The sequence below is a fragment of the Aotus nancymaae genome, unplaced genomic scaffold (assembly GCF_030222135.1).
Source record: "Aotus nancymaae isolate 86718 unplaced genomic scaffold, 86718_ANA_hifiasm-v0.15.2.pri h1tg000108l, whole genome shotgun sequence".
Classification (NCBI taxonomy): Eukaryota; Metazoa; Chordata; class Mammalia; order Primates; family Aotidae; genus Aotus; species Aotus nancymaae.
Window position 1 is genome coordinate 43,082,426 of NW_026988523.1, and position 27,908 is coordinate 43,110,333.

The following is a 27,908-nucleotide window of genomic DNA, read 5'->3' on the forward strand; positions in this document are numbered from 1 at the left end:
CAGCCTCCTGAGTAGCTGGGATTACAGGCATGCTCCACCACACCTGGCTAATTTTTTTGTATTTTTAGTAGAGATGGGGTTTCACCATGTTGGACCAGGCTGATCTCGAACTCCTGGCTTCAGATGATCCACCTGCCTCGGCCTCCCAAAGTGCTAGAATTACAGGTGTGAGACACTGCGTCCGGCTGCTCCATGTTTTTAACAAATGAACAATTACTACTTTTTGGTGACAACATCAGTTTCCTTGTCTTGCTTCTATCTCTGGTGAGGGTGCCTTGAGGAAGAAACAAAGAAATCGGACTCCACCCTAGGACGTGACCAAACTCTTAGTGTCACTCCAAAGCGTGCTCTAACGATGCTAGACTTTCGCTGGGGGCTGCCAGTAGACTGTCCCTTCAGCTACTCTGTCTTCTTCTGGAACCTACAGTGGAGATCCCAGTATGCACTGAGAACCTTGGAAGACCTTACTGCCTTGCTAGTAAAGCAGCACTTGAGCAGGTCAACTCCATCAACTCCCAGGATAACCTTTCTCGGGTGTTTCTGTGGGGTGTCTGTTGCGGGGGAGGCAGAAGCACGAAGCAGAAGAAACCAAGCGCAGTTCCTTGCCCAGAATCACTCACGAGGCAAAGGACAGTTCTGCTCTTCCTTAAGTTGGGACCTTCAGTGATTGGGTCCCCCTTATGTTTGAAGAAGATGAAAGCAGGATTGACGAAATTAGAGGGTGAGTGTATATTCGAGACCATTTGTTTCAGCCTCTCTCATTTTACAAATGAGAGTAAGGCAAAGTGGCTGGACCAAGGACACAGACCTGCTTTATGACAGAGGCTTGGGAGCCAGATTCTAGGATGCTGGTAGTTCTTCCTGTGCCTAGCTATGCTGCCGTCTGAATTTCTGCTTCACACCATCAGGTCAGCCCATAGACACCTCCCTATCTTATTCATTTCCTCTTTCCTTCTCTGCAGCTCTCACCGCCCCTCCCACCTCCCCTATTCTCTGCGTTGACATGTGACTTGAGGCACCCGCAACATCCCTACCTAAAATTTATGTTTGCCAGCTGGCTGCTGACTGTTGTGCTGTCCCACTTCACTGCCTGCTTCAACCCTCTGAAATATGGAAGCGGATCATAAAAAATGGACTCCACACATTTTGCAGATCTAAATTGGGCCTTAATATAATGCACATGGTTATGATAAATAGGTTTTCTAGGGCATGGCCAGCTGCTTAGGCTGGCTTCCTTGGTCATGTCAGTTGAATTCTTTTTTTCTTTTTTTGAGATAGAGTCTCTCTCTGCCGCCCAGGCTGGAGTGCAGTGGCATGATCTTGGCTCACTGCAGCCTCCTGGGTTCAAGTGATTCTCCTGCTTCAGCCTCCTGAGTAGCTGGGACTATAGGAGCCCGCCACCACACCTGCCCAATTTTTTTGTTTTTTTTTAAATAGAGACAGGGTTTTATCATGTTGACCAGGCTGGTCTTGAACCCCTGACCTCAGGTGATCTACTCGCCTTGGCCTCCCAAAGTGCTGGGATTACAGGTGTGAACCACCGTGCCCAGCCTCAGTTGAACTCTAAGTGTATTCAATGCTTTCCTTAATTCTTGGGTTGTCAGGATTCTTCAAAACTCTATGTTTCTCTGGGAGTCAAAGGAAGTTTATGGACACAGTTTCTGCATATAGTAGCTTATTTTTGAAAATGAAGAAAAACGAGTAAGTTGGACATTTCTTTTTCTAAGAGCGTGGGTTACCCTTGTCTCATTGACCAGTTTATTTCCATTTCTACTTGTAGTTGAAATAATCTTTCAGATAACCACAAGGAATTTTTAAAGAATGAATTCACTGTCTTTTTCTCTAGGTTCAATTTTCTGGGCACTGATAGATATAAAAGTAATAATAACATTCTTTTTTTTTTTTTTTGAGAGTGATTTTTTTTTTCTTTCAGGCAAGTAACTCTTTGTTCAGATGTAATATTCCTGATTTTATACCGTGGTGATTCCCTGCAGATGACAAGTGCTCAAACTCTAGCCTTCTAAATGTTAGGTACCAAATTGACCTTTTTGTAATCAATTTGTTTTTATCTAGCTTTATTAACAGTCAACTGCCGCACCATTGATTGGATCGACGAGGTGGTGATGTGAAACAGTCGCTAAATGTGGCCAAAGTAACCAGACTGACTTTTGTGTGGTTTTTGTTTTCTGGACAAGGATTCTGTTAGTTAGAAGAGCATTTGATTGTGCCCACCACAACTAAATAAAACCCACGAGACAGTTACAAATGACCTGTCACAAGAGAGGAGGAGTGAAGTAGAAGGAGCCGGAGGGAGAGCCTACAGGCCTTCTGTAAATGACCAAAACCCCTATTGACTTTGGGATTTGGCCTCCCTGGGTCGGATATGCCTGGAAGGGTCGCAGAGGTTAAGAGCCAGGAGTCTGGGGGAGGCCAGGGTATTGTGTTTGGTTACAGAGGTGCCTTCCAGGTGATCACCATGGAAATCCCTTTCACTGGGGTCTCCAGAGATGAAAAATACAGGCTACATCTATGTGAAATATGGTCATGTAAACCATGGGATAGGGATGGGAAAAGTTGGCTTAATCTCTCTCTCTCCACCTCTATGGTGGCAGCTGTGTGACTTCCAGTAAACTTTCAGATGGTTGTTCTTCATACTTGGGGCTGATTCCATGTGTGAACAAGTCTGGGCAGTGTTTGATGTAGCCACCAGTGTCTAGGCCAGGAGGCACACTGTCATTGCCCGGTGTCCTCATGTTCATTCTCTGTGCCTTCTGCTGCCCTCTCAGCCCCTGGGTCTCCCTCCCCCTGTCCTCCTTACTCCTGCTCCTGTGATGAGGGGTGGGAAACTGGTTACTGATCTATATATGATTGCGTTGGTGGGAAACACTAGCTAGGCCAGATAATAATGTCTTGCAATTACTTAGCATTATCTTGGGTGTATCTCCCTTGAGAAATATATTCCTGGAAATATACCAGTAAGACGAGTTTCGGTTAGCTGAATCATATTTTATAAGCACTGAAGTTATTAATGTAGAAATTTTTCTCAAGGACAAAAACCTGACTGAGGCCATCTCAACCTCACTGAAAATTTCAGTGAAGGTTAAGAGGCATATTCTCTGATAAATTACAAGGTAAGAACACTTCATGTAACAGGAAAAAAAAATTCCAAAATTGCATGTTCCCAATGCGAACTTCAGAGGGAGCTGCATTTTCTGAGAATATTCAGTCCTTTTAAATGCAGTGATAATTACTAATATTGATTGATACTTGTGTGTGCTAGGCATAGTGCTAAACCCATTGACATAGATCATTTCACACAATCCTCATAGTAATCCTTTGAGGAATGGAATATGTTTATTCTGATTCACAGATTTTGAGACTGAGGTTCAAATAAGTTAAGTAATGTGCTCAAGGCCATACAGCTGTTAAATGGTAGACCTGGGACTTGAACCCACCTGGAGTCCCGATCCAGAGGTCATGTTTTATTACCTCTTGACTATCTTTTTGTGTTAGAATAAAATAGCATACCTTCATCTTAAATATTATTTTAGAAACTCCTTAAATTTATAAGCTAAAGCTCATTGGCTATATGCTAGTGCCTTTAAATTTTTATTCCCTCTAGAGATTATAACTAAGACTAATGTCTGTGGCTACTCAGCCCAGTTGGTTAGAGCTAATGGGACCAAGGTGACAAGGTTCAACCCCTATATGAGTCTGTTAGCTGAGCTGAGTTTCATGGCCACAGAATTAACCTTTCACCTTGGCCAGCTGCCTCACAAATGCATGTTGTTGATCAGAGAGAATAAGGAGGAGACTGGATAAAATGGTACAGACTGACCACTCTAGGCCAGCCACCCAAGAGTATGGATGGTGGTTCAGTAATGTTTTCTCTCCAGTATGGGACCAGGCATTATTGCCATGTATTATAGTTTAAAACAGCATTTCTTAGTGTGCTCCTTGGAGCTGGTATTTGTTTTAGTGTTTGTATGTGAGGAACCATTGGATTGCCAAGTAAGTTTGTGAGTTATAAGAGCTTTCTGAACTACAGGGCTTCCCCGAGCTTCAGTATGTTAATGTGGGTTGTAAATCTCTCAGAGGGGTGCCTGTGGTGGAGTGGTTAGCATTTTCAGAATTTATTTGACCCGAGGACCTTTTCCCTGGACCGGGATTCTTAAAAACACACTTTAGAAAATTGTGTATTAAGAGTGTGCTTGCTTTGTTCTATTTATTTTAAATCCCTATGGTAGTGACGTCTTTCCACATTGGGGATCAGTTATAGTTAAAAGGACCAGTTTCCATAGTCCACAGACTTCTACCTGTGTGGATCTCCTTTCAGCAGGTTCTATCTTTACCTCCAAAGTGCTTCCACATCTCTTGTCCCATTTTCTTTTTTGACCTATTTTTAAAACTAGGATTCTGTTGCTGACCATAACACATACCCCAAATTGGTAACATAGGGGATTAGAACCCAGATCTCCGGCCCATTTCTCTTTCCAGCGGCCTATGCTGCCTCCCAGTGGACAGAGCATTTGCAAAGAGCAGACATCATCATGCTTAATTCTTTTCTAGAGAGGGTTCGCCTGCTGTCTGTGAGCATTTCTCTGGCCTCCCATTGCTCTTAATTTATAAGGTGGCATTGTCTTAACTCTGAAAGCAAGACCAAACACCTCTCCACCCACCCCCAAAATTAACTGCATAATTGGCAAACAGTTAAAAGTTCCGGGGGAAGATTCTAAGTTGACTTACCACAGGGAGAATAATCACAGGATGGGGGGACCCAAGATGATCAGCACCAGCCCAGCCTTCTCCCAGGCTGGAGCGAGGGTTTCCTAGGGAGTGCTGAAGTGCACTTGAACCTTGTCAATGACTGCCTCCTACTCCATTGCTCACTTGTTCTTTTATTTCTCGGTTTAATTTTGTACAGCTCCAGTGGCAATTTTGGTGATCTGATAATTTGGAAAATAAATGAAAGAGTGGAAGATAAATTTTTATTTTCTTTTTCTCAAAAAAATTACACCCAAGTGAATAATCTTTATGCTCTATTTCTCAGCAATATTTAGATGCTACTCCTGAAGAATAGCAGAGCTGCCAAAATCAGTAGGGTTTTTTACCAAGCTCTGCTTCAGTAATCCTATCACTTGCCTGAAGAATTCATTATAACGAAATAAACACATTAGGAACTCCTTGGTCTTTTACATCTCTAATATTTATGAAGTACTGAGGCTCTGAGCCAGCCAATAAGGAAACTGGCAATTCTCAGCAATCAGTTTAATAGGCATTGGTTGATTTGGATTGCAAAATATAGGTGCCCTGATTAGCCCTCTATATGGACTTGCGTTGTTCTTCAGCCATTCAAAAGCTACCTAATTATGAATATTGAAGTATAATGTTCTGGCTTTTAACATAAGGCACTTACCTTTTAATTGGCCATCAGCTTTGTTTTTAGCTCTTAGGTACCTCCACTGGGATTCAAATGAAATAGGGAGATAATCAACCAGTAAGCAGAGAAAAGGGTAAAATGATCAGGGATAATTAAGAGGCAGCAGGGAAATTTGGGGTTAGACAACAGGGAGAGGAACAAAAGAAGGAAACGCACAGGAAACCAGCTCCCTTCTCTACCACACTGCCAGGCACACCCCTTTTGAAACCACCTCCCTCTTTAGCTTTCAGGTGGGACATAGAAAGACTTTGTGGCTGGCATCTATCAGCTTGAGGACAAACTTGATTCCTCCTTGCGCCTAAACTCAGAGCCAAGCAGAGGGTGGGGCATTGGATCCTCACTGCACAAATTTGGCAGGGGAAGAAAGACCGTTAAGTGAAGGCTAATTGGAATCTGCCCCAAACTGCACTCTGTTGGAGCTATTTACAATATCTTTCAAGCAGCTGACTGACTTACTGGGTTATTCAGTTAAGGGACAGTGAGTGGGGGGATCAGTGGGGAGTGCTGAAGGAGAGGAAATGACCTGTACGGGGCAGTGGGTGCTTTCTTACACTTTTGAAAAATGAACTCTTAACACTATCTTAGTCCTTGGTACAAAGCCTAAGTACTCCCCTTGACCACAGGGAGCAGTTTACTTCCTTTGGGTCATGCGTCCCTTTATTTTCTGAGGAAATTTATGGTCTAGCTCCAGAAAATGAGCCTAGATACACACATTTTTTTTTCCCCATGTAATTTCAGGAAGCTGAGGAACCCTGAGAGGTCATCCATGGATCTTCTAGTTTTGTCAGGCTAAAAAAAACCCGTTTTTAGATCTAGAAATAGGACTGGAAGCAATTTTTATAGGTAATTGTGGAGAGCGAAATGGAGAAAGCCTAGGAAAAATGAGTTTGCCTTTTAAATATTTCTTTAGAGGCCAGGCGTCGTGGCTCATGCCTGTAATCCCAGCACTTTGGGAGGCCGAGATGGGAGGATCACTTGAGCCTAGGAGTTTGAGACCAGCTTGGGCATTTGAGACCAGCCTGGGTAACATACTGAGACCTTGTATCTACAAAAAATTAAAGAATTAGCCAGGCATGATGGCATGCATCTGTAGTCCTAGCTACTCAGGAGGCTGAGGCGGGAAGATCACCTGAGCCCGGGGAGGTCAAGGCTACAGTGAACCATGATTGGACCTGGGAAACAGAGTAAGATCCTGTCTCAAACGTAAAAATATATAATATTTTAATTTTTATATATAAAATAAAAAAACAGCAAATTTTCATAGAAAACCATGAACTTCTTTTAAAAAAATTTGCATTTTAAGTTACTTTAAAAACAATCATTTATATTTAAAGATCCAAAATAGCACATCTGTTTTACTTATTAAAGCAGATTTCATAAGGCATTATTTTGAGGCTATATTTTGTTAGTATAATTCTAGCTAATTCTAATTTTTACATGCATCAAAACATGATACAATTATGTATCTTTAAAAATAGCCCTTTTGCAATTTAGGCTTCAGCAAGTTCATCTGTGTTTGTGCACATGCGTTTGTGAGTATGTGGGGGTGTGTGCGATGTTTTTCCTTTTTTTACCACCTCCCCACCCTCTGACATGAAGTAGGGACTTGTCTATAGCTATATTCTCATGGCCTAAAACTAGGTCTGATACAGAGTAGGTTGTCAAATACATGATTAATTTTGTAAAACTTGAGGTTTTGAGAGAAGAGTCAAAGAAACGTTTTCCCCTATTTTCTTAACTGTCTGTATTTGTATTTTGCCTGCCTTTTCTTTTATCCACAATGAGGGTGAGAATTAGGTTCCCAGAACCTATTACAAACATTGCTCTTGGCTGGTAGAGTGTGAGAAAGCATGCAAAGGACGGCCTGGGGTGCTGCTTGGGATGGGGCGTGGGATCCGGACTGGTTTACTGCAGTTCTCCTTCAGGGGTTGATTTAGGTTGGGGCCTGGGGTGCTGCTTGGGATGGGACATGGGATCCAGACTGGTTTACTGTAGGTTCTCCTTCAGGGGTTGATTTAGGTTGGGGCCTGGGGTGCTGCTTGGGGACATGGGATCCAGACTGGTTTACTGTAGGTTCTCCTTCAGGGGTTGATTTAGGTTGGGGCCTGGGGTGCTGCTTGGGCTGGGACATGGGATCCGGACTGGTTTACTGCAGTTCTCCTTCAGGGGTTGATTTAGGTTGGGGCCTGGGGTGCTGCTTGGGATGGGACATGGGATCCGGACTGGTTTACTGCAGTTCTCCTTCAGGGGTTGATTTAGGTTGGGGCCTGGGGTGCTGCTTGGGGACATGGGATCCAGACTGGTTTACTGCAGTTCTCCTTCAGGGGTTGATTTAGGTTGGTGGCTGTGCAATCCTAGCTGGCCTAGTGGCCCATTCCATAAGCCACACAAGGCTACTGGACTGAAATAATCATGAAATGTGGCCATCCCTTTTGCTGCACAGTCTATCTTTTTGGCCATAATTAAGAATCATTCACATCAAGGGTGCACATTTAGCCAGTGGAGTTTCTTTGTTATTTTTTTTTTTTTGAGACGGAGTTTCGCTCTTGTTACCCAGGCTGGAGTGCAATGGCGCGATCTCGGCTCACCGCAACCTCCGCCTCCTGGGTTCAGGCAATTCTCCTGCCTCAGCCTCCTGAGTAGCTGGGATTACGGGCACGCGCCACCATGCCCAGCTAATTTTTTGTATTTTTAGTAGAGACGGGGTTTCACCATGTTAACCAGGATGGTCTCGATCTCTTTACCTCGTGATCCACCTGCCTCGGCCTCCCGAAGTTCTGGGATTACAGGTGAAGTGTCTTAACAACTCCTTTGGGGAAAGGATCAGTGGACATACCTGAGCAGAAAGGTTTCTGTGGTTCCATAATGTAAGAATTCAGAGTGCACAGAGGATGATTCCTGAGTCTGCCCGTAGACTAGGCATTTGGGTAGATTTTTTTTTCTACCATGTGACCTTCATCTTCCTTAGGAATGAGAAGTTAGGACCAGAGGAAAAGCTCCCATCTTTCCTACTAAATCTGTTCTATAAAACCAAGCAACATTGATTCTTCCTCCCTGTAAATGAACCTTGGTTGCATAGCCTTTGACGTGTCAAGTCAGGTGTCAGGTGAGCTAGAGGGTATAGGCGATACTTCCATTTAGGCACCATCTGAGTTTACCCCAGCCTCCATTCCTTACTGACACTGGCTTTAATCCTCGTATATGCTGAGTATACTCTTCTTTCTGTGTGGGCCCAGGAGGCAAGGCTAGGCTGGAAGTGATCACTAGGTAGGAGAATCCCGCTGGAAGGAGCTGGTGGAAAACAGCGGGTTGCCAGGCCTCTGTTCCCAGTGTTGTCTCTGTTGAAGCTGTTCCAAGGAAGCCACATTTCTCTCTGGGCTGCACTATTGTGAGTGCTTAGGGTGCTTCCAGTTTATTTGTGTGAAATGTCAAATCCAGAGGGGGTCGCCTAGAATTTCTGTGCTGAAAGACTGGCAGGAGTTTTGGACCCCAAAGTTCTTGATTGATCTTTTTCTGTCGTAATGACTAGATGAGCGAGGTTCTCCTGGTTGTTTCTGAGGCTGTGTGCTCCCTATGCCCTCAGTCTGTGACCAAAGTATAGGTCACTTGGGCTGAGTGCTTCCTTGTTCAGGATGAATTAAGCACTTGATGTGCACATGCTGTTAACTCCTCTCCCGCAACTCCTTTGAATTCTCTACCCATCATATACTTGGCCACTTTCCTGAGCCAGGCACTTTATTTTCCTCTTGTTCTGTGAGTCCTAATAGATATATTTAGAAACATTTCTATGAAATATGAAATCCAGGCTTAACTGGCTATTTGAAATCACAGCCCACAACCACTTGGCTGGTGTGTGCCCACACACACACTGACATACCCTTACTATACATACGAACAGTTGCCATCTTTTTTCATTTGAGACAGAGTCTCCCTCTGTTGCCCAGGCTGGAGTGCAGTGGCATGATCTCGGCTTACTGCAACCTCTGTTTCTCGGGTTCAAGTAAATTCTCCTGCCTCAGCTTCCCAAGTAGCTGGGACTACAGGTGCATGCCACCACACGCAGCTAATTTTTGTATTGTTAGTAGAGATGGGGGGGTTTCATCATGTTGCCCAGGTTGATCTTGAACTCCTAACCTCGTGATCCATCTGCCTTGGCATCCCAAAGTTCTGGGATTACAGGTGTGAGCCACCGTGCCCAGCCAGTTGCCATGTGTTCTATGTGTTTTCCTTCCTTCTCTCTTCTCTAAACGTAGCATGTCTATTATCTCTGGAAGTAAGCCCTGCCTTTTTACACACAAGAGGATCGTGACTCATGCGGTGTATACAGAGAGATAGAGATATCTACCAGCATGTTTATAAAGGGCCTGATAAGGAATCGAAAAATGTCACCCCCAGGTGATTGCCGGCAGTCTTCTGTAGCCACTGCTGGAGAGGGGGTGGCATGGGAACGGGGGAGATGGGCGCAACCGTGTGCACCATGTGTTAGGTGGCAGGAAAGAAGGAGGTTTCTGAATTTTAGTTTTTTTCTTGTTTAGGAAAATTTTAAAGCATCTTCTGCTTAGAGCCCTGCCAGGGTCTAATTCTCACACAAGTGGGAATGGTGCATTAGGTTTTACCTGTTTACGGCCGAGCAGCGATCTCGCTGCCAAAGTCATGCTTACTGATGCCCTCTGACTGTTTCTCTGGTTTTTCCTTGTGCCTTGCATCTCCTCTCTGTGCTTGCCTTTGTCTCTCTGTGTCTCTGTGCCTTTGTGGCTTTAGCGTCTTGGTGCCTGGATATTCCCCACCTCTCTGTGCTTCTTGGTTCCTGCACAGCCTGCCTCGTGCCTTTCATTACCACGTTAACAAACTTGAGTCGTGCCTAACGACGTCGCCTCATACGTTATGCTAATGATCAAGAGACATGTTAATGATATTTTAGAAGCCTAATTAGTGGAATATATAACTATATGCAATTTGGTAATGGACTGTGACAACAAGTTGTTAAAAGGGGGCTTGACAAATCCAGTTGCATGTGGCCTGAGACAAACAGAAGCTGAGAATGAATGAGTGGAAATCAGACAGGGAGATAGAAGGAGGAGGTGGGCATTGGGGGTGTGAATGCCTGTGCGTACGCTTCTGTGAGGGTCAGTCTTTCTTATGGGTAACATTGCTGTCTTATCATTCCACTGTCCTAAAACTACAACTGTATCTGAAGAGTTATTTACTGATGTTTTTTAAGTGATTGCTGCTGTTCCATTGATCATACTTGTATATCTTTGTTAGAAATGTTATTTTGATTATGTTATTCTTCACACCCATACTTGCAATTTGTAATAGGAGATGTACACACAGAAGATAGGTTCTTGTGCCAAAAAGAAATTTTATTGTGTTATAAACCGACAATCAAGACCGTGTAAACTCAGAAATAATCTGTATTGTGTCTATCAACATTTGGATAGTATTGGTAGGAGTAAAACAAGGGAGTGGTGTGTGTAAAATCATTCAGCTGTTTGAATGTCATTTCCTCTCAATGAAAGAATTGGTTAGAGGCATGCATTCCTTCAGCTGGTATCTTTCTTCCTCTAACATGGTAATTCTCAATTTGTGGGCCCCGCACCCTAAGGGAACCGTGAAGTCATTAAAAAGGTGTGGTAAATTCATGCACATACCAAGCATTGTCTGTAAACAGAATAATGTCATGCACACACATGCAGATAAATATACCTACTAAAATTGGTTGAATGTATGAAATGCTATTGTGGTTAATGAAATGCACATTCATTTAAAAAAGCATTTTTTCAGTTCCTATAGGTTTTTTGTTCATGAGTATCATTCCTCCATCTGTAGAAGCTAAAAATATAGTAACTTTCTTACAATGGTACTTGCAATGTTTTGACATTAAAAAACAGACTATGCATTCACAGAGGTTGGGAACTTCTGTCTAGCCTGTTGTTATCAGAACTACTTGTAAAAATTTAAGCAACTAATTTTCACTTTTGACAACTATTTTAATTCTAGAAAATAGGTTTGTGAAGATTTTTTTAAAGTGTTGTCTATCCTTCCAATGACTTATTATACATTTTAGAATATATTTGTATAGGGTAGTTAGAATTGAACAGTCTTTGTGAAGAACACGTTACACCATGTAGAATCTTGGGTACTGCAGTGCATAGGTGGCACTAGCTTATGGGAGCCTGAATTCCAGAAACTTGATTTTACTTTTGTTTAGGATTAAAATGCAGAAAAAGAGGTAGGCTTGCAGTATCACACTTCACCACCAGGTAAAGCTTTTAGAAACATATTCAGTGTGAAAATGCCATAAGTTTGCAGCTTCTTGATGGATAAAGACAGTTATAGAGACAAAGAAAGTTAGTGTTTTATGCATTAGTCCTATACTCTTGAAATAGTATAGGTTATTGGCAATAGTACATTTGGACCTGTTGTATCAGGTTATTGGCAACGAGGTACATTTGTATTTTTTCTTGGCTGTTCTTCCTAAGGCAGTGTGCCCTGTTACCAGTGAGGAAGTTCTTCTCTTTTTCCCTGTAAACATTTTTATTGTACGTGGAAAGAAGAAGCCCTGAAGGAAGATTATGTATGAACCCGGGATTCTGTTAGAACATCTGATATTTGTTTCCAGTTAAAAATGAGAGGTAATTTTTGGGAGGGAGGCAGACAGGGAAAAAGTTTATAAGCGAGCCAGTGGAAAAAGCACATTCATTATCAGTGTCTTTCTCACTGAGTCGTTTGAAGTTGGAGAATTAGCAGCTTCTTTGAAGCTCATAAGATCTTTCATCTCTGTGTGTGTGAGTGTGTGTGTGTGTGTGTTAATATTAAGTTGAGATTCTTTCTCATGCTACTTATTTGGTTTTTCTGCTAATAATGAAATTATAATGAGATCCCCGATGGGATTAAAAAAAAAAAAAAAGAGAAAAACACCTTACATGAATTATCCCATTCCCTCACCCTCCTTCTGCCTTTCTGTAAAATCTATTCTGCATAATAGGTCTTTGTTTCTGGATTTGTGACAGAATTGAAGGTGGCCAGGAGTCGGAAATGCCCCCCATTGTTCTTTTTGGTGACTAGGATACAAAGTTCGGTTCAGCACAAAGTACTCTCCTCTGCTTCTACCTCCGGACCCTGTTACCCCCAGCCCACACACCACCACCCCAATTTTGGGTGGGGAGAAGGCAAAGGTGAGTATTTGATGTCCTTGCAGGCTGAATGGTTAGTTTATTTGAGATGCATTTATCTTAAAGGATTCATAACGTGTGCTGCCATTGAGTGAATCAAACATCTCTCATGATGGCAGAAATATGGTATTTTGAAACCTTGGGAAAACCTCTCTCAGGATAACATTTTCAGTGGTAGGTTCTCCTCCCTGTTACCTCTGGTTCCTATTGCGTTGCCCTTTATCAGCACAGGCTTTTGAAAATGCCTTAAATTAAAGAGGTCCTGTTGCCCAGGAGTCGAGCATTTCTTTGCCAGGCCTGGTCTCTACTAGTGGGTGGGTAAGTGGAGCCTTCGGAAGACAGAATCAGTGTATAGACTGTTCAAGACAGACACATACTTACCTAATTTAAGCATTTCTAGCTGTAGGAAAGGCAATGCTGTGATCTATTCCAGTGAAGAGTTTACGCTTTGGAAACTCTCAGTTTCAGAAAATTCTTCCATAATCCAACCTAAATATTTTCTGCTTTACTATTTCGTCTTAAGCCAGAGATAGGTAACTGCTGTTTTCCCATCTTAAAACTCTAGAAAACTGGAATGTAGAGAATGGGCAAGATGAGAATCCTCATGTATGTAGGTGGCTTCATCAAAAGCTATTTTCTGAACCTCTCGTGTTTAGATTTTCTCAGCAACATTAATCACCACTTTTAGGGCCTCACTCCTCGCTCCCCATCATGTCTGGAGGTTCCCCCTCTCTTTCTTCCTTCTCACCATTTAACAGGTATAATAAAGCTGGGGAATCTTTACAGTCGGTGATTTTATATCATAGATCAAAGATCAAAGCAGAGGAATACACAGCAACCGTAAAATTAACTGCTTTTTCAATTTTACAATGCTTTCAGTGATAGAGAATCTTATAAATTTAATATTAATTAAACACTTAGCTTTTAACCTCCTCCTGCATCTACTTTTGGCTGGTGGCTGGAAAAAATTAGTTGGGCATCTTAAATCTTGTATTACTAATGCCTTGACAGGAGGGGTTTCAGAAGCACTTACAACTTCAGCAAAATGCACTCGGAGCGTGTGTCCTTCCACTCACCTGATTGAAAATGCCCACTTTTTTTCCTTAAGGAAAAATGAACCATTTGCAAATGTTTTTTAAAGGAAGCATAACTCACAGTCCCCTTTCATAGCCAAAGCTTTAACTCAGTCCCTTGGCACATTTAACACTTCACAGAATGGAAGCCAGTGAACTTCCATTGTTATAAATGCCCTATTGATTTTTGAGTGTGTTGGTACAGATGCGTGGCCAGCAATTGCTTGGCCTAATCGTTGTGTCACCTGAAGCCTATACATGTTCAGTCCAGCAAGGGGTGCCTCCTGTTTCACTTTGGTATGGTAGAGTCAGAGGTGGTGACATTTGAGGATGGACCTGCAGCCTCATGAACAGGAAAGTTAGAATATTGGTGAAAAGAAATATTTCTCTTGAAAGAAGTCTCAAGAGACAGGAAGCCAATGTGATGGAGGAGATGTTTTGGGAAAGCTAGACTATTTTCTTAGCTCTGGAAGGAATGGACGATGGCCTTTCATTGGGGGACAAGCATTTCTCTCTTTAAAAGCCAGGCAGACCTTCATGGCTGGGCTCCAGAAGTGGCCCAGTAGAAATAATAATACCAATACGTTGCATCTCTTTTCTGTTTTTTTTCTCAGTGGGCTTGGAGAACTTTATCCATATAATCTCTCATTTTTCTCACACATCACCATGTTAGAGAAGAGCAAGCTCAGGCCCCTGAGTTTACCCAAACTGGTTCTCTGCTGTGACCATATATTTGAAACTAGTAACTGGAAATTACAGTGAATACAGCATGAACCCGTGGTTCTAGATTCAGGTAACTGAGAAAAATACATTGATTGTTTTTGGGGGACACCTGTTCCTAGCACAGTGCTCAGTGAAATCCCTTGGGTTTATGAGTACCTCACTTGGAGAAAAACTACAAGAAACAAAATTTGGGGGAGAATTTAAAATGTCATTATTTACTTTACAAAAATGTTTTAAAAATTTTACTCTGAAAAGCTTTACTACAGGTTTGTTTAAATTGCTATGTTTTCTAGTTCTATAGTCATCTAATGAGGCTATAACTCAGCTTACAACTGTAGAAGCATAGTTTTTGAGTAAGGTAAGGGATATAGAACATGCAACACGACAGTCTCCTATCTCCTGCTCTGGGTCACAGTGGTCTCTTTCTTCGAGTCCCAGCAGTCACCTTGACAATCCTTGTTGGCAGTAGGGAGCATTTAATCCAACTGTGAAATAATAAATTAACTGTGGAGTCACCACCAGAACAGGGAATCCTGGCTTTATGCACCTGCTAGTCTGCACTCCCTGTGAAACCATCACGGTTCCTTCTCATTGCAGCTGAGCTTTCTGAACCTTTTAAGGACTGAATTGATGGGATGTGGAATTTGATAGCCGATAAATTAAGGATATTGGTAAATGTAATGACTCTATTAGAAGATAGCATTGCCAAGATCAGTAGCAACATTTGCTTGCGTGTTTGTGAGTGTATCTGTGGAGGTCCTTTATATATGTATCTCTCTCTTTCTCTGTCTATCTAGATATATATGATATGTGGGGTGCTATAAAATTTTTAGTGCCTTAGTTTGGGTTGACCGCCTTATTACTCACGAGTGAGCTATACAGGTCTTCCTTAACAAGTGGCAGTAAAGGCTTTACAGCACCCCTTACACCGTCACATATTTTTGTTTAGGCCACATATTGTCTTTTTCTTTTTAAGTCTCCCTTTGCTCATGTCCCTCTCAAGTACCTTTGTTGCCATGGCAACAGTTCCATCGTTTCTTAGGGTAGAGCAGAATGACATCTCACGCAAGGTTCTTTAAGTCAATGCTTGTTTGGACTGACCTCAAACACTCAGCTGGGGCCACTACTGTGGCCCTTGCCCTGGTCATCTGTGGCACTGTTTTCTCTTTTTTTCATGAGGCTCTGTTAGAATGCTGTGTCTGTCTCTACATTAATCATTTGCCATGTCTCTGTGGACCTGTTCCAAAGAATGGGAAGAAGCTGATACTCATGACCTAAAACTAAAAAAAAAACATTAGTGCTAAGCATTTTGAGTTAAATATGGCGCTTTGTGAGTTGTTGGGTGCATAGTAAACACTGTGGCAAGATGGAAGGGTAAGAAGGGCTCTTCCTCTGCATGTCAGTGTTCTCTTTGGAATTCCTTCACGGGCATGGTTTTGACAGGTTACCATGTGCATTTTTCAGTCCTCTCTGTGTGTCTTTAAGACCCAGCAGACCAAACCTTCCTTCTCCATGACTCATGGAATATTAATCCTGAAAGGGAGTCACAGAACTGAGTCTAGTGCACTGATTACATTCTTAGGGAAACTGAGACCCAAAGGGGCATGTGTCTTGCTAAGATCACTCATCTTTTATTGGTGCACATGGGATGAAAACCCACATCTCCCAGCCATCAGTTGGGCCTCACCTTTGCTACAATTTGTTAGTTTTTTAAAACAGAAATTATTTGAAAGGTTTTACTGTCAAACTGATTTCCCATCAAGCCACTTCAACATTTCTGTAAAACATGGCTGTAGCCATAGTGGAGACCTCAGTTGGCAAATGTGGACAGGTGGTGAGGCTCTATCTCCAAATTTCTTAATTCTTTTTCCAACAAGAAGGTTGGCTTGCCAATTCTTTGATAAAAAGGTAGGAGTTTCTGTAATCTGTTCTCTTAACCACATTTGGGATTCTTGTATATATGACTACATATATTTATATATTTTTTTATAGGCAATATTTTGACTGTTTCTCTTTTGAAAGACAGTGTGAACGAGTATGCCAAAAATCACAGATGATATGAGAAATGCTATCAATAAAAGCATTTTTTTCAGAAAGGTGAATAAAATCACCCCAAAATAATGTAAGATTTTTCCTAATGTTATTTTGCAAAGTCATTCGAAAACCAAGTGCTTGTGACCCGTGGGGTGATGCTCAGGGCACTCTACGTGGCTGACGCTGTTGCTTTTACTGGGGAAAAGAATTCAGATCTGAGAGTCTTTTGGCATGGGCCTAGACAGAAATGTGCCATGATTTGTTCTTGGATGACGTGAAAAAGAACCCTGAATGTATTTTTCTTTTCTATGCTTCCAGAGTCTGAGTGGAGAGTTTTACATGGATGGGTAATATGGCATCGTAGGAGACAGATAATGCTCTGTGTTAGATCTTCACTTGGTCTTTCCAATTTGTAGGAGTGGTGTGGTGATCACATATTTGACTGGTGCATATGCTGTTTTTATATTTAGGCTGCCTGTAGCAATCCATGATTTGCTATCAGTATATCTATCAATCTGTAATACTACACTCGATAATCATTCTTCTGTTACCCAAATACTTCGTAAAAGAGAAAGCTAACATGTACTAGATTCCTACCAAGCAGGTAAGATGAGATAATCTATATAAAGTGCACAGAATAACCTGGAAAGGGATTATTAGTCCCACTTGACAGATGTGGAAAATGAGTCCTAGAGAGAGTAAATAAAATAGAACCTTCTATGACTAAGTGACTACATTCAGGCTGCTGATTTCAAAGCCCATAATCTTTCCTGGGAGTTGCATTGCCCTACCAGGTACTTGGCAATTATGGTCTTATGCGATCTTTGGATCTTTGCTTTGATAACGTTCTTAATAATTCCCTTCACAGTTCATAGTAAAATAAGAATGATGAGCATTTAGCATCATCACACACAAGCCTGAGAGTTGGCAAGACTCACCTTACTGTAAAGCTAGCAGCTCTAGCAGCTTTCCAGGTAGCATGATGTCGCTGGCAGAGTGGATCATGAAATAGCACATGAGCTGCATCAGGGAGCTCTGGGGACCTCGCAGAAGTTGAGAGTGTGTGTTGGGAGAGGGGAGAAGGAGCAATATATTCACCTTATTGATACACAGAGTGGCTCTTTCTTTTTCTTGCAGGTTAATGCACATAACTGTTATCTCACTGTTTCTGTGTTTTTGTTTTTGTTTGGTTTTGTGGTTTAAGATACCTTTTAAAAGCCACCATCTGGTTTAGGTATTAGATGGAAGTTCTGGTTAAAACGAAACAAATAGTTTCACAAAACTAGTGAGAGGGGCTTTTTTTTTCTTCCCCTACAGCATTCAAAGTGCTTTCTGAACAAACTTAAATTTCTCTGGATAGAAGCAACAGAGAAGGCAGAAAACATGGCTCTCAGATTCAAGTAATAAAAAGAGAAGCAAAAAATTAAGTAAAAGAGGAAACTAAAAGCTCTCACTCTGCATTGACCCTTTTACTGAGGTGTAAGATACAAAGCATAAATAATCCACATGGAAAGTGACAAGTCCACTTGCTTAATTCATTATTTATTTTAGTTATTGGAGAAGCTCATTTCTGCTTAGCCTCTGGGCATATTTACAAGTATGATAGAGAAAAGACAGTCCCTGCCATTACTGTTTACAATCTACAATAGATAATATATAAACAAGACATATTATTTTTGTAGACAGATGCATCCAGATACACTTTAAACAAACAAGAGTACAGCAATTAATGTGCATATGAAATTGGTAAATCAGCTATTGTAGCACGTGAAGGAAACTAATACGAATTAAGGAATTGGAACAGATTTGGGCCATCTTCGACAATTTTCATATTAAGAAACATTATTTTAGAAGAGCAGTTGGTTGCAGCGGAGTCAGGAGCTGGGCAAGCCACGATATGACTTGCTTGTTCCACAAGCGGAGCCTGGGCAGTGCTCAATAACACCCCTCACCTTCATGGGCCATCAGCCGTAGAGAGGCAAATTAGAGCAGTGGCGTAAGCCACAAATCACAGGCTGTTGTTAGATTTAGTCTGACCCTTAGCATCATTTTATCTGAGTCCTCTTGAATTTAATGTGATTCCCTTCAGACCACCCCCTCTCTGGATAAATACTAATATTGTTATTGTTATCACCATGATTACTTGGGGCTGACCTAATACCCTTCTGCCCTGAAACGACAGGACCCGGCTGCAGCCTAGCCATTAATAGCCTCACGGCACCTCATTGACATGGCTGCACTGGAGTTGAAGTTACAAAGCAGGGAAGTATCATTTAGTGCCCCGGCTACCCTCGCCCCCTTCATCTTCGTTATGCAGTGCTTCCCATTTTCCCAAGGAATTAAAGTCGCAGCTATTCTGATTTCAGGGGAGGGCGAGGAGGAAGTCAGGCGCTGAGTTGAGAGAAGCAAGAGCTGGCACACCTGTCCTTAGGTTCACAGCACAGCCTTAATTTACATAACTGGTAATCTCACTATTACTGTGTTGTTTTTTATTTTGTTTGGTTTTGTGGTTTAAGATACCTTTTAAAAGCCACCATCTGGTTTAGGTGTTAGATAAAAGTTCTGGTTAAAACAAAACAAATAGTTTCATCAACCTAGTGAGGGGCTTTTTTTTCCAACAGCATTCAAAGTGCTTTCTGAACAAACTTAAATTTCTCTGGATGTAAGCAACAGAGAAGGCAGAAAACGTGGCTCTCAGATTCAGGTAATAAATCTTGAAAAAGATGTATTGGATACAGGAGTAGGACGAAAAGCCGACATCAATGACCTTGAGTATATAGTTTCATAATCCATGAATAATTTCAAGAATTAGAGATGTACTCTTCGTATAGAGCATGCAGAATGCCCACCGTGGAGTCAGCACTGTGCAAACTATGTGTTTGGGTTTTTTTTTCTCAATTGGTGGCTTTATATCAACCTCCCCAGCACACTTATAACTAGTCCTTTATCATGATTGATACACCAGGAAGAATCAATGGTACGGACACATTGGACATGTGGTATTTATGGTCTAGAGGATATTGTAACCATGAACTCATTGGTGCACCCCAGAGCTTTGATGGTGATTGAGCAGTAAACATGGACGTACAAAAGGGTATAAATAAGGTGACTCTGGAAGTCATCCACAAAGTGGGAAATTGATTTTATGGTGTCTAGACCCTAGGGTTCATGTAGAGTTAAGACCTAGAAGAGACTTTAGCAACCCCCAATTTTGCTTTATAGATAAGAAAACATAGAGGGCTATCAGTTTGCTTAAGGTCATACAGTTAGTGGCATAGCTGGGACTCAAAACCAGTTTGCCTGGTCAGTCCACTATAACATCCTCGGTGTAGAAAGTCCTCAATGGATGGTGTTAGTGACTTCCTTTCTTCACAACCATCTCTCCTGTCTCTCTCTCGCCCTCTTTTTTTTTGAGATGGAGTCTTGCTTTTGTCACCCAGGCTGGAGTGCAGTGGCACTATCTTGGTTTACTGCAATCTCTGCCTCCTGGATTCAAGCGATACTCCTGCCTCAGCCTCCCAAGTAGCTGGGATTACAGGCGCACACCACCACACCTGGCTAACTTCTGTATTTTTAGTAGAGATGGGATTTTGCCATGTTGGCCAGGCTGATCTCGAACTCCTAACCTCAGGTGATCCGCCCACCTTGACCTCCCAAAGCGCTAAGATTATAGGCGTGAGGCACAGCACCTGGCCTCTCTCTCTCTTTAGACTGTTAATAGTTGCATCATTTTCTATTACTAGTATTTTCACTGCCAGGTCCATTTGGTTCTTATTTGGGGTCTCAGGATGGACTGTTTCTTGGATCTGGTAGAATTTGAATGGTGTACGTCATCATGAATACTGAATTACCTGAACCTTTCCCTGCAGATTTCATGTATTATACAAGGAGAAGTAGCATGTTGTGGTTAAGAGCGCGGACTCTAGACTCTGGCGGCCAGGGTTTGAATCCCAGCTCCTTCATTTACATGTTGTTGTTTTGGACACATCGTTTAACCTTTCTTTGCTTCAGTTTCCTAATCTATGTAATAGGAAGGATAATAGTGGCATCTACTTCATAGGTATCTATCTTGGAGTTAAGACACAGAAAGCAATTAAAACAGTGCCTAGTGCATGTTAAGCCTCATAGTATATTTGTTGTTGTTGTTATTATTTATTTCCTTCACCCTCCAGCAGTGGCCTTGAGCTACCTAAAAGGTTATGTAATTTAATCTTCCATTCAGCTGAGGAAGGAAACAGTCCCGGGTGGCCCTGTCCAGCTCTGCTGTGGCGCAGCCGTGGATGAGCAGTTTCTTCCTTGTGAGCCAGCTCCCCACCACCTGTAATGCTAAGTCTTTAGTGCCAGCTTTGCCTTCTGGACCTGCACAGAGTAAGGCTTTTCCTTCTTGTTTGGAGGTAGTTCCAGTATTGCTCACTGAGTGTTTCCCCTCCTGGAGCCTGTGATCCTGGGTTTTCTGGGAGATTTGGCCAGAGGCTTCTTGAGGGATGCTGTGGCCAGGTGAGTTTCAAAGGTTGAGATTAGCGCCATTGACCTTCTGCAGCGCTGCCTGGCCCCTACACTAGCTGACGCTTACCTAGGACTAAGAGGATGGTTATAATAAAACACCGATACGGGTAAGAACTATGGAAAACAAAACTTATCACTTCCCTGTTCCTTATCTCCTAAAGCGTGTATTATTTCATGAAAGCCTTGGAAAGAGAGGGCTTTATGAGCTTGGGGTACTGTTGAAACTGCCTGGACCCAACTGCTATGGCAGTGCTTAAAATCAGTTTGTTCTTTTGCCCCTCCCACAATGCTCGTTGGGTTTCATTTCCGCAATATGAATTGCCCAAATTAGTTGAACTGTCTGGTGGAGGATCGTAAGCTCAAAAAGGAAGTGTTGACTTCCCATTAATACAACAACACCATCTGATAGACACAAACTTTCTTTTTACGCAGCATAATTGGGCAAGGTCAGGACTCCCTCAGACATGGTTTGGGGTCTTTGTTCTTGGGAGAAATGATAACTCTCAGCTATTTCCTATCCCATCAGGACCTGGAAAGACCCCAGATTTTGAGGGTGACGCCTGCTGCTGTCAGAATCTTGGAGAGTGCCAGGTTCCACGAACCATGTGCACATGGTTCTATGTATACCTGCCCATGGATCCTGCAGCCTATTCTTAGCCTTATAGGTGACAACGGGCCATGTCGCCTGCCTGTAGAGATGGCAACTGTGGGCAGCAGTTAACTCTAAGGCCGCGAATATTCTGCGCCTTCTTTCCTTATTCTTTTAAGAGGCAAGCTGTGCAGCTCAGAGAAGGTTGAAGTGTGTGTGGGGGAAGGGGTTTATTGTGAGGGTGGGGGTGGGGAGGAAGGAGGAACAACTGTAAAAAATGTTAATTTATTAATCACTGAATATATAGCAGTTCATCTGAAATGCTGTTGCTATGCCAACACCCTGGGAGTTTATTTTCTTAATCCAAGAGAGGAGCTCTCAGTCCCCTGCTCCCCTGCTGTGCCATTTGAATTTGCTGCTGCCACCGCTGCCACCATGGTATCTGTTTTAAAAAGTGGGGGGCGAGGAGGGAGGGAGGGGAACCAGGCTAAACACCAAAGCAGTCAAATGCAAAGCAGTGAGAGGCCTTTCTCAGCGCGACTTAGTAAAAATGACACAAATTAATATACTCTACTTAAACCAGACCAAGATTAATGGTTCTCTTTCAGTGCAGCTTAGCCCAACTGTCACTCGACAGGCGTTTGTCGGACAAAATCAACACTAATCAACATTTATTCGTCTCTTGCCCTTGGGTCTGAGGCGCGCACGGGCTGCGCCATTCTCCCGCTCGTCTCGCCACGCTTTTCACCCTCCATCCAGCCTCGCCATATATCACCCTTCCTCCTGTGCCTCTCCTCGGACGGATCCACACACTCAGCTATCAGGGTACATTAGAGGCATGATAGATTTTCTGTTTTAATTTACATCTATTATATTACAACATAACAGATTTTGATTCAGTAGAGACCGGTGTCTCCTATAGCCAGACTCCTTGGGAGGATTTCTGCATTAACTGATTAAGGTTCGTTAGGATGCAGCTTCAAACAGACTCCCTTCTCTCTGGCTTGTTCTCTCTCTCTCTCTCTGTGGCAAGCTCAGTAAAGATGTCTTGGTGTACTTTATTCACAAGCAGAGCTCATTTTCTTTAGACTTGGCTTCCTGTGCTGGATCACATGAGGCTGGCTGGATTCCTCCTTTACTTTCTGATTGGACTTTGATCAGCCAACAATGGGCGTTGCAAGCTCCCCAGTCCCTGCCTGGCCTGGGTAAATGGGCCTTGACAAATCCGGTGGCCTAGAGTCAGTGGGCACCCCCTCCCAGGCTTTAGTTCTGGCCCCCAGCATCTCTCTCTCTCTCTCTTTTTCTCCTTTTGATCTCAGTTACAGTTAGATTTTATTGATATTGAAACCCAGGTCTACAGAGATGGAGGCAGGTGTGGGGGAACTAAGTTTCTTGGGTTAACCAAGGAGAAGGATGTTGAAAGGATGACTGAAAGAGTAAGTCTGAACAAGGCTATTTTCATTTCTCCATGACCATCTTGAAAGCATTTGATTTCGGCTTGGAACGAGGTGCATGAGCCCAGCTTGTTTGTTGTATGTGGGAAGTGTATATTTTTAGTTGCCTTGTCGAGTGCCTTTCCACCTCATTTATGAAATTGGCTTTTTATTCTTATCATTTTCTCGTGTTCCCTCTCATCAGAGTTGTAATAGGAAGCACAGTTTTTACTCTCTGACCTAGTGTGTCTTCTTGATTTTTGGTGGGGTTGGGGTGTTTTATGACTACTAAGGCCGCACTGCACTTTGGATATCTGGTCACCTTGTTCCTGGCTGCAGAGAGGACCTTGAGAAGGAGACCGAAATCTTCTCGACTTCTCATCACGGCTTTGACAAATGCCCAGGGAGATTGCAGCTTTCTTCTCAAATTGGCTGTAACACTAGAGCCCCTGGCCACTTAGAAGGCCTGAGTGTTTTTGTTTTTTTTTTTTGAGACGGAATTTCGCTCTTGTTGCCCAGGCTGGAGTGCAATGCCACGATCTCAGCTCACTGCAACCTCCACCTCCTGGGTTCAAGCAATTCTCCTGCTTCAGCCTCCCGAGTAGCTGGGATTATAGGCATATACCACCACGTCCAGCTAATTTTGTATTTTTAGTAGAGACGGGGTTTCTTCATGTTGGTCAGACTGGTCTCAAACTCCTGACCTCAGGTGTTCCGCCGGCCTCGGCCTCCCAAAGTGCTGGGATTACAGGCGTGAGCCCTGCACCCGGATAGAAGGCCTGAATTTTTTATATTTTCCACCAAGCTGCTGATTCTAAACTGTGGTGAGGTTTCTTTTGTGGCCAGAATGGGGAGAAACCATGGGGAGATGTGGTTTGTGTGTTTGCGTGTGGCCACTGAAGCGTAAGCTACGGTAGGAGGATAGCTTAGGACTTCCATTTTGGTTTCTTATTACACAGCAGTAAAGTAAATGACGCTTAGTATGACTTTGCACTTATAGAAATGTAGCTCCATTTAAGAAACAAAACTCCACCAACAGGAGTGCTTAGTATCTTGAGCTTGGGAAACTGACCTCGTTAATTTTAATGAGGGGAAAAATTCTCCAGCTGGGGCCGAGAAGAAAATGAAATAGCAATGAGGTTATCACTTTGGATGATCTCACTGAATTCAGACTCTAATCGGAACGATGCTTGGAGAATTTTGTAAAATCCCATGGAGAGGTTTAGAAGAAAACGCATATGCCCTTGATGTTATTAACAGACTGCTTTCCCTGATGGGCAGAGCCGAACTCTGTGTAGTGCCTCCTAAAGGGATTGTTTGAAAAGTTAACATATTAAAAAGTTGGACTACTCATGCTTGTAATCCCAGCACTTTGGGAGGCCGAGGCAGGTGGATCACCTGAGGTCAGGAGTTCAAGACCAGCCTGACCAACATGGAGAAACCCATCTCTACTAAAAATACAAAATTAGCCAGGTGTGGTGGTGCATGCCTGTAATCCCAGCTACTTGGGAGGCTGAGGCAGGAGAATCACTTGAACCTGGGAAGTGGAGGTTGCAGTGAGCCGAGATTGTGCCATTGCACTCCAGCCTGGGCAACAAGAGTGAAATTATGTCTCAAAAAAAAAAAAAAAATTTGACCAAAGTAAAACTGAAAGTAAAAATGGATTAACATGATTCTTATGTGGGCCTAGCCTGAAAGTGATGGGGCTGGTCATATGGTATCTGAGGGCGTTGATTATAAGCCGGGGGGCTCCTGAGTTCAAATGCCTACTGGGATGCTAACTTCCTGTGGGACTTTGGGCATCTGTTTTTTTTTTGAGACGGAGTTTCGCCCTTGTTACCCAGGCTGGAGTGCAATGGCGCGATCTCGGCTCACTGCAACCTCCGCCTCCTGGGTTCAGGCAATTCTCCTGCCTCAGCCTCCTGAGTAGCTGGGATTACAGGCACGCGCCACCATGCCCAGCTAATTTTTTGTATTAGTAGAGACGGGGTTTCACCATGTTGACCAGGATGGTCTCGATCTCTTGACCTCGTGATCCACCCACCTCGGCCTCCCAAAGTGCTGGGATTACAGGCGTGAGCCACCGTGCCCGGCCCTTTTTTTTTTTTTTTTTTTTAATCAACCAAAGGCAGAAGACAGGGTGAGGGAGTCCTGTTATTCAATAGACAGCTATTTGATTTGCACAGTAAGTTGATAACTTTGGCCCTGCTGCTGAGGAGTGACAGATTGTGACCAATGAGGTTAGGAGGACTGTGGGACAAGTTTGCCCTCAGTGAGGAGAGGCCTGCCAAGTTCCACTGACATTTGGTTGGGGACCACAGAAAGAAACATCACCATTTAAGGTATGTAGCCTTTATTTTGTCCTAGTTCACTAGATGGCGGGTCCTGGGGAGCAGATTATTTCACCAGTCGGTTCTTCAGAGGTATGGGGGCAGACAGAACAGGCTTTCTTCTCCGAAAGTTCAAGCTCTCTGACTCGAGATCTTTACTCATCTCTCTGGCACATCACTGCACTCAGTAGAAGATTTGTGCAACCATCAGGTGCAAACTCAAGCATCACCAAAGGGATTAAATAGGGCCACTGTGCTCTGGGGGCCATCTCAATATCAGTGGAATATTGAGTGGGGTCTGTTAATATTGCTAAGTTCCTTTGAGATTCAGCCGTTTTCTTTGAAAGCTGTAAGGCAACAGTTAAGGGGACCCGTGCTGCTGCTGTGGCTGTGTGTATATGTGATGGGAAATGCTGGTTGCCAAGCAGCAGAGAATGGACATAGTCGTGCTGCCTAGCAACAGCGGCAGCGTGGTCACCCTCTTCCTGCTTGGTCTGCTGGAAAATACAGATGGCTTCTACGGGTCGCTCTCCACCCTAGCCATAGGGAGAGGCAGGAAAACATTATAAACCAGGGTGGAAAAATACACAAGTGCATGTTTTAAAGTGAGTCGTTTCCAAGCTCCCTTGGGCTGAGTAGGGATTCTTCCATAGCATTCCTCAGTTTCCCCTTTGAAGATACTGTGCACTGGCACGTTGACTCATAAGCCAGAAGGGGAATCTTTGGAAAGTGCTAGACCCCTCTGGGTGCTGCCTCTACTGAGTGCAAGCCTTTACTCTGCATGTGTGAATATAAAGCTGCTGGTTTTCTGATAAGGACACACACATATAGTCACACATATACTCACACCGTGGGTGAAAATGACAAGTGGAGCAGAGCGTGACTACTGATTGTGCTCTGAGGCCCGAGGAACAAAGCACTCAGGAGAGATAAAGGCAGGCGATCCCTGCTGGTTTGCCCTTTCTCCCAGCTCTGACCGTCACCCTCACACGTGACACTCTTCAATGAGGTCACCTGCTCACTACAGATTCTAAAAGGGGCTTGCTTGGCAGAGGCCTCTGGGGTCAGAGTGCCAGCCTTTACTGTTCTTGGGAGTTGTGTACATGGAACATTGGAAGTGTTTGGAACTGAATGCTTAAGGAAGATATTATTTGGCAGCAAGAAAAAGGGAGTGTGCATACTCCCCCTTCCCGTCCTGGGATGAGTAGGTACTGCCGGCCTGTTTTTTCTCTACAGGAGTTGAATAGTAGCCAGAGTGCAGGCTTGGCATCAGAAGGCCTTAGTTCAGTCCTTATCTCTTTTACCACCAGCAATGTGGCTTTATGCAAGCTGCTTGTTCCATTCAAACCTTAGTGCTCTGGTCTGTAAGGGATAGCAATATCTGCTTTACAGAATGGGCTGGAAGGTTAAAAGAGGTGCTAGTTCCATTTGGCCTACAGCAAGGGTAAAGTAATTGTTGCTGTTCACCTCCTCTCCATGATTAAAGAGCAGGAAGTTGGGACAAGAAGGAGAGCATTGTGGTTACCCTGTTTATTCCAAACTTCAACGTCTTGGTTTTTGTCCTTGGTCTTAGCCTCCTAAATGAAGAGCCTTTATTTCCCTCTGTTTAGGTTGGAAAAGATGAGCGATCTCTCTGCTTTTGATGCTGGGCGCCTAGATGGTTGATTATTTTAGTGGTTTCTTAATCCATACAGAATCAGTTAGGATGGTTTGCTCCCATCTCCTGGATGATGAGACAGTTGTACAGAGAAGCAGGATGATTTGTTTGGAAGAGACCATTAGTTCCAAAATGAGATCCAAATCCTGTGGCCTGTGCTTATTTTGGCAGCACATATACTGAAGTTCCAATGATACAGAGAAGATTGGCGTGGCCCTTGCTCAAGGATAACGTGCAAATTGGTGAAGTGTTCCTTATTTATTTATTTATTGAGACAGAGTCTTGCTCTGTCACTCAGGCTAGAGTGCAGTGGCATGACCATGGCTCTCTGCAGCCTTGACCTCCTGGGCTTAAGGGATCCTCCCACCTCAGCCTCCCTGTTAGCTGGGACTGTAGGCATGCACCACCATGCCCAGCTAATTTTTTCTATTTTTTGTAGAGATGAGATCTTACTATGTTGCCTAGGCTGGTCTCAAACTCCTGGGCTCAAGTGATCCTCCTACCTTAGCCTCTCAAAAGTGTTGGGATTACAGGTGTGAGGCACTGTACCCAGCTGTGTTCTATATTGAAAAAAAAAATCCTATGGCCTGATGGTGTAGATAAGCGCCTGGCAAAGCCAGAGGGGCTGGAGTAGGTGGAAAGCCACCAAGGAGAGTCTGAGGGTTTAGGTGTTGACAATACTTGAATTTTAGAATTCAAAATTGTGATATCAGTGAATGTTCCCCAAACAGATCTCAGCCTGGCTCCTGAAGGCCTGGATGTGCTAGGTGGGTCAGTGGGGTTGAAAGAAGGCCCTTGCATCTTGTCTGCTCTGTTTACGTTTGTATGTCTGCTATTATGCAGAGTGGCAAAAAGATCCAAATGGGGAACGCATTGGGTTCTAAACTGGCCTCTCATCGAAGTCCAGGTAAAAGCTCTCATTCCTCAGTTTCCCCAGCTAGAACGATG

The 27,908-nt window shown here is 43.3% G+C and overlaps 1 protein-coding gene and 1 non-coding gene across 6 annotated transcripts in view; both read left to right on the plus strand.

Annotated features, from left to right (window-relative positions):
- The window catches only part of PBX1 (PBX homeobox 1), a 329,519-nt gene that overhangs the window by 56,600 nt on the left and 245,011 nt on the right, over positions 1–27,908 (plus strand). Inside the window, exon 1 of one of the 5 annotated variants that reach the window (XM_012468898.2) lies at positions 22,961–22,976. The exons of the other annotated variants lie outside the window; for them this stretch is intronic. Coding sequence (XP_012324321.1) covers position 22,976 — 1 coding nt within the window. The 5' untranslated portion in view covers positions 22,961–22,975. Of the gene's footprint in view, positions 1–22,960; positions 22,977–27,908 lie in introns of those variants that run through there. 5 annotated transcript variants of the gene reach the window in all.
- Positions 27,116–27,222, plus strand: LOC135272345 (U6 spliceosomal RNA). Its single transcript, XR_010340506.1, has one exon. It is a non-coding gene; the product is annotated as a U6 spliceosomal RNA (small nuclear RNA).